The sequence below is a fragment of the Eucalyptus grandis genome, chromosome 11 (genome assembly GCF_016545825.1).
Source record: "Eucalyptus grandis isolate ANBG69807.140 chromosome 11, ASM1654582v1, whole genome shotgun sequence".
Taxonomy (NCBI): domain Eukaryota; kingdom Viridiplantae; phylum Streptophyta; class Magnoliopsida; order Myrtales; family Myrtaceae; genus Eucalyptus; species Eucalyptus grandis.
In genome coordinates this window covers 12,647,858-12,652,968 of record NC_052622.1, presented here as the reverse complement: position 1 = coordinate 12,652,968, position 5,111 = coordinate 12,647,858, and the positions used below count along the sequence as shown (strand labels likewise).

Here is a 5,111-nt window from a genome sequence, read left to right as displayed (position 1 = left end):
CCTATCGCCGGGCTACCAGCCAAGAAAGAAGGAGAAAACAAAAGAAAGAAAAAAAAAAAAATTAAGAAATCAATTTTAAAAAATAAAATAAAAAGATTAAAAATGGATTTTAAAAATAAAATAATTAAAAATTTATTGAAAGCAGTGCATTGAGGAAAATATTTTCCTTATCAAACAGCAAAAAATATTTTCTATTTCATTTTAAGATTTCCAATCAATATCAAAAAATTTTATCCTTTTTTTTTTTTTTTTAAATGACTTTGCTAAAAAATATTTTCTAAAAAGTCACATTTTTGTGAAACAAACGGAGCCTCAATTTTTTGTTTTTTCCATTTGATACATTTATTTGATTTGGTATATAATTAAAGAACTGCATAGCCCCAAACAAGGCGATGCGGACGAATTCATCCGAGTCGTAGAACGTTACTGTTCCTAGGGTGACCGACGTCTGTGTCTGTGGGTCATTCGGAGCCCCTCCTGGAATTCATTGCTCCATATCGCTGCGGGCCTCGAGAGAGACGAGATGCTGAGAGCCATCGTCAACCACTTTCCCGACAATCTCTTAGCCGAGGAAAATTGCAGGGGAGACACTGCGCTTCATTTGGCCGCCAGGGCCGGAAGGGCCCCTGCTGCCCGAGTGCTCATTGGCCGAGCATTGGACGTCGGTGAGGGCGAGAGGTGGCGGAATCTCGTGCAAGTGAAAAATCGCGGGGGAAACACCCCGCTGCACGAGGCCGTTATGAACAACCACCTCGAAGTGGTTGAGATATTGATAGGTGAGGACTTGCAACCCATGTATTGGAAGAACGAGGAAGGTAAATGTCCGATGACTCTGGCCGTCGAGAGAGGCAACGTTGGGGTTCTCGGGATTCTGTTGGCAAAGCCACTTGAGCCATCATGCATACAAGGCGAGTCGCCCGTTCATGCGGCTGTCTTACACGGCAAACTCGGTAAATTCTACTCTTTTCGCAATTCTCGACGTCATCCGTTTGCACGATGCGAGAAGACATGGAAATTAAACAAGTTATGGTTTGGCACAAATCGGTTCTCGTCAACCTGCTCATGAAACGATATAGAAATTAAACAAGTGATGGTTTGTCATGCTCATATTGAGACATATCAACACATTTATTAAACTTGTCATGTTTAGGTAAATTATATTCATGATATACCTGTGTTTCAACATGAAACGATTTACACGACACAAATCCAATTGCCGATCTTACCTTTTTTTTTTTATTTTTTTAATTGGACTTTTGCTTTGTGCGGTATGAAACGAAATCTCCTCCTACCATCTTTATAATTGACAGGTTACAAATATGCACATCCTCCATACATACACACATACATATATATTTAAGGGAAAAGTACCAAAACAGTCATAAATATTTTGTATTGGTACCAATTCAGTCATAAACTTTTCAATTGGACAAATTTAGTCATAAACCTTTTCATATTGGTATCAATTTAGTCCATCCAGCTAATTTAAGCCGGAAATTGCTGATGTGGCCGCCGGCGGTCTTATATGGCACCACGTGGACAAATTTTATAAAAAAAATTTATAATTTTTAAATTATTTTTCTTTTTTTCCTTTTTTTCTCTTTTCTTTTTTTTTTTTTTCTCCTTAGCCCTTGGCCGGCGAGGTCACCAGCTAGCCAACAACCTCGCCGGCCAAGGGCTAAGGAGAAAAGAAAAAAAAAAAGAAAAGAGAAAGAGAAAAAAAAAGGAAAAAAAAAATTATAAAAATTATAAATTTTGTCCATGTGGCGCCACATAAGACCGCCGGTGGCCACATCAGCAATTTCCGGCTTAAATTAGCTAGATGAACTGAATTGGTACCAATATGAAAATGTTTAAGACTAAATTTGTCCAATTGAAAAATTTAGGACTAACTTGGTATCAATACAAAATGTTTAGGACTGTTTTGGTACTTTTCTATATTTCATGACCTAGGATAAAGGTGTAGAAATTCGATTATTTGGAGACCTATGACACACTTATGGGCTTCGTAAACCAATTAAGTCCAAACTTTCGACCAATGTAATTGGCCTCGATGTCAAGTAGTTTGCACACAGTTTATGAGATTTGAATGGTTAACCTTTAGTTTGATATTTAAATGGTTTAAAACTTCTCATGCGTAGACTTGATTTTGGTCTAAGCTTAAAGTTTGGATATGTATATATACAGGGAGGTAAAATGAGGGGTCTAGGAAGATTGTAACTTAGGATCTCTTTATTTGATGTCATGTGCAATTTTATGAAATTATTATCAATTGTTCTAAAAGTTAAGCTATTAAAACAATATAATTAAATAATTTTATTTGGCACTTAATTTAGACATGCTGATGGAAATTTCGGAGAAAAATCCAACATTGTTTGGATTGAAAGATGATGGACGGGGCACTCCGCTCCATTTGGCAGCATACATCAATTACTGTGACGGCATCAAATTCTTGCTTAAAAAATTCACCTCGAGTGCAGTCGAATATGATAGAGATGGCTATTTTCCTATTCACGTCGCTTGCAAAGAGGGTCATGTTCAAGCCATCAAGGAGCTGCTTCGGCAGTGGCCAAATCCGATGGAGTTGATCAATCAGCACGGACAAAACATCCTTCATGTCTGCACCAAGCACGGAAGTATCCAGGCAGTAAAGTACATACTCGGGAAAGCCGACCTTGAGAAGCTTATCAACGAGAGAGACAACGACGGGAACACTCCTCTGCATTTGGCCACATTGCCGTGGCACCCCGTGGTTCTGCTTGATCTCGTGCGGACAAAAGAGTTGATTGTAAGCCTCTCAATAACGAATGCTTGACGGCTCTCGACTATGCGATAGAGCAAACGAAAATAACGGATTCTACGATTCGACGGGTACGCACTCACTAGAAACTCCAAATCCAAACATTAACAATCACAAAATCAAGCGAATCTTTTCTATCTCCATGCGCTATGTACTACCACTCCCAATAACAATGACCCCGTGTGTTCTTATTTGGCCCATGCCTAGAGATTACCCTCAGTGATTTTGAAGTGTGTAGGGGCACCTACAAGTATCGATTTGGCAATCCATAAGTCAAGAAATCGAGATATTATGGCAGAATATGCATTCCGTGCTCTCCAAACCGAATTGAGGGTACAAAGGGATGGTCATACGATTGTCGCCACGCTCGTGGCAACCGTGACCTTTGCAGCTTGTTTAGCGGTTCCTGGAGGTTTCATCGAGAGTTCTGGAGCTAACCCAGGAAAGGCTACAATGCTGAACAAGGGTATTGTTGGGAATGACTGATCCCCGAAAAACCGGATTCGATACTAAATCGAACCTCTAAATCAATGCGGAAGACGAAGCCCGGAAAAACACGCATCACCGATCGTAAAGCACACCACTGATTCGAGCGTACCTTGTTAGCCACAGATTAAACACCAATGCCGAAGAAGAGGAAGAAATTCTGGCCCCGTTCGATCCGATGACGACTTGAAGGGAAGGAAAGCGCGCCGTATGCTTACTGCCTTTTCTTTTGGGAGAGAGAGAGCGTGAGAAGAGAAAGACGTACGTTCTGTTCCTCAACGTTGTTTTCTCTCTCTCTCTCCTCCCTTTTATACCTTCCCCCTCCACGGGCCCTATTCCCGTGGGCCGGGCCTTTTGGGCCCAACCTTGAGCGGATGGGCCTTAAACTCATCTCATAAATCCATCAGGTATGTTCCAGGCCTTTGTCATTTGCAACACGATCGCGATGTATACTGCCATGGGCCTGGTCATCTTGTTGTCTTGGGCACGATTTAATGATTCTTACATTGCTCTAACTGCCCATATAATGGCAATGGAGGGGATGTTGGTAGCTCTTGGAACAATGTCTGTAGCGTTTATGGCCGGATGCTACTTGCTTGTAAGTAAGCTCACTTGGCTCGCCTCTCTCGTCCTGTTGATCGGAGCTGGTGCCCTATGCGTTCTCTGCGGTCTGGACATGGCAGCAACGTACGCTTTTTTCCTGGTAAATACCAGCCATGTCCGCTACATAATCCTCTATATCATCCGCCTAGGAGTCATGATATCGAGACTTGTAGCTCGCTTCCCCAATTTCCCGCAAGATGAAGACTTGCAACCTGCAGGCAAGAATGGAACAAGGACAACTGGGACGTCGAATGGGAATCCCCCGGCCACTTAGCCTCTGTCCAGTGGTACTTAGCCTTGCCAAACGATTCGAGGCAAACTTCTATTTATGTCGCCTATCTTATCCACGTTGAGCTTCTTTGCTTTACACGTCGCGTGGTCGAGTTTCAAGAATCCAGTTGCAATTGATGGAGACAGCCTTCTCTTTCCTTTTGGTTGACCGTAGAAAAACCGCACCGTCCTTGCTTGCCTGGGTGGTTAATAATGGAGACGCTGTTATTTCACTCTGTATACGGATGTGTAACTATCGGTCTACTTGGGTGTGGCGTTGTATGGTACATACGAGTAAATCACAATTGAACCTTGCTGAGTCATAAAGAATGGTAAAGAGTGGTTTCTTTTTCACTTTAGTTCACCTTTTGCTGTGTTCTGTCATAAAACCAGACAAGTCACGGGAGAACATGAGGACAACCTCAACGAAATTAATCATTTACAAGTACGTTGCCGAAAGAGGACAGGACGAGATGAGTGTATAGTGAGGAGATTGGCAGATGAGTCCAAAGAATGTCCCATCAAATGGTTGGACTGCATTTGTGATCAATGCTTTGATTCTTGCTGCGGAACCCCGTTTACGGATGATATGGCATGTCAATGGGGGAAAGAACTGGTTCAATGAACGCCATGAATGTGCACAATTTAGTTACCTACACGTCCCTTTCGAAAACGAGGAATTACAATAACGAGGGAATTGTAATCAGTTCACATTGTTGTACAATATTTTTGAAGTCACTGTTTAGTCCGATTACTAGCTTGGATTTATTGCCATTCTTTTAGTCCAAGTTTAGTTTTTTATTTCAAAAAAGCGAAAGGTAACAATCCTAAGGAAAAAAGTGTCAAAAAAGTCTTAAACCTATTACATTTATGCGAATTGAGTCATAAACCTTTTAATGGTGCATAATTTTAAACTTTTTGACTTGGTGCCAATTTAGTCATCCGGCTAATC

The 5,111-nt window shown here is 41.3% G+C and overlaps 1 protein-coding gene across 1 annotated transcript; it reads left to right on the top strand.

Annotated features, from left to right (window-relative positions):
• The first annotated feature begins 523 nt into the window (after positions 1–523).
• Positions 524–2,815, top strand: LOC120289742 (protein ACCELERATED CELL DEATH 6-like). The gene is made up of 2 exons (XM_039305083.1): positions 524–950; positions 2,337–2,815. The coding sequence occupies exons 1-2, from the start codon at positions 524–526 to the stop codon at positions 2,813–2,815; spliced, it is 906 nt and encodes a 301-aa protein (XP_039161017.1).
• Positions 2,816–5,111: the final 2,296 nt, after the last annotated feature.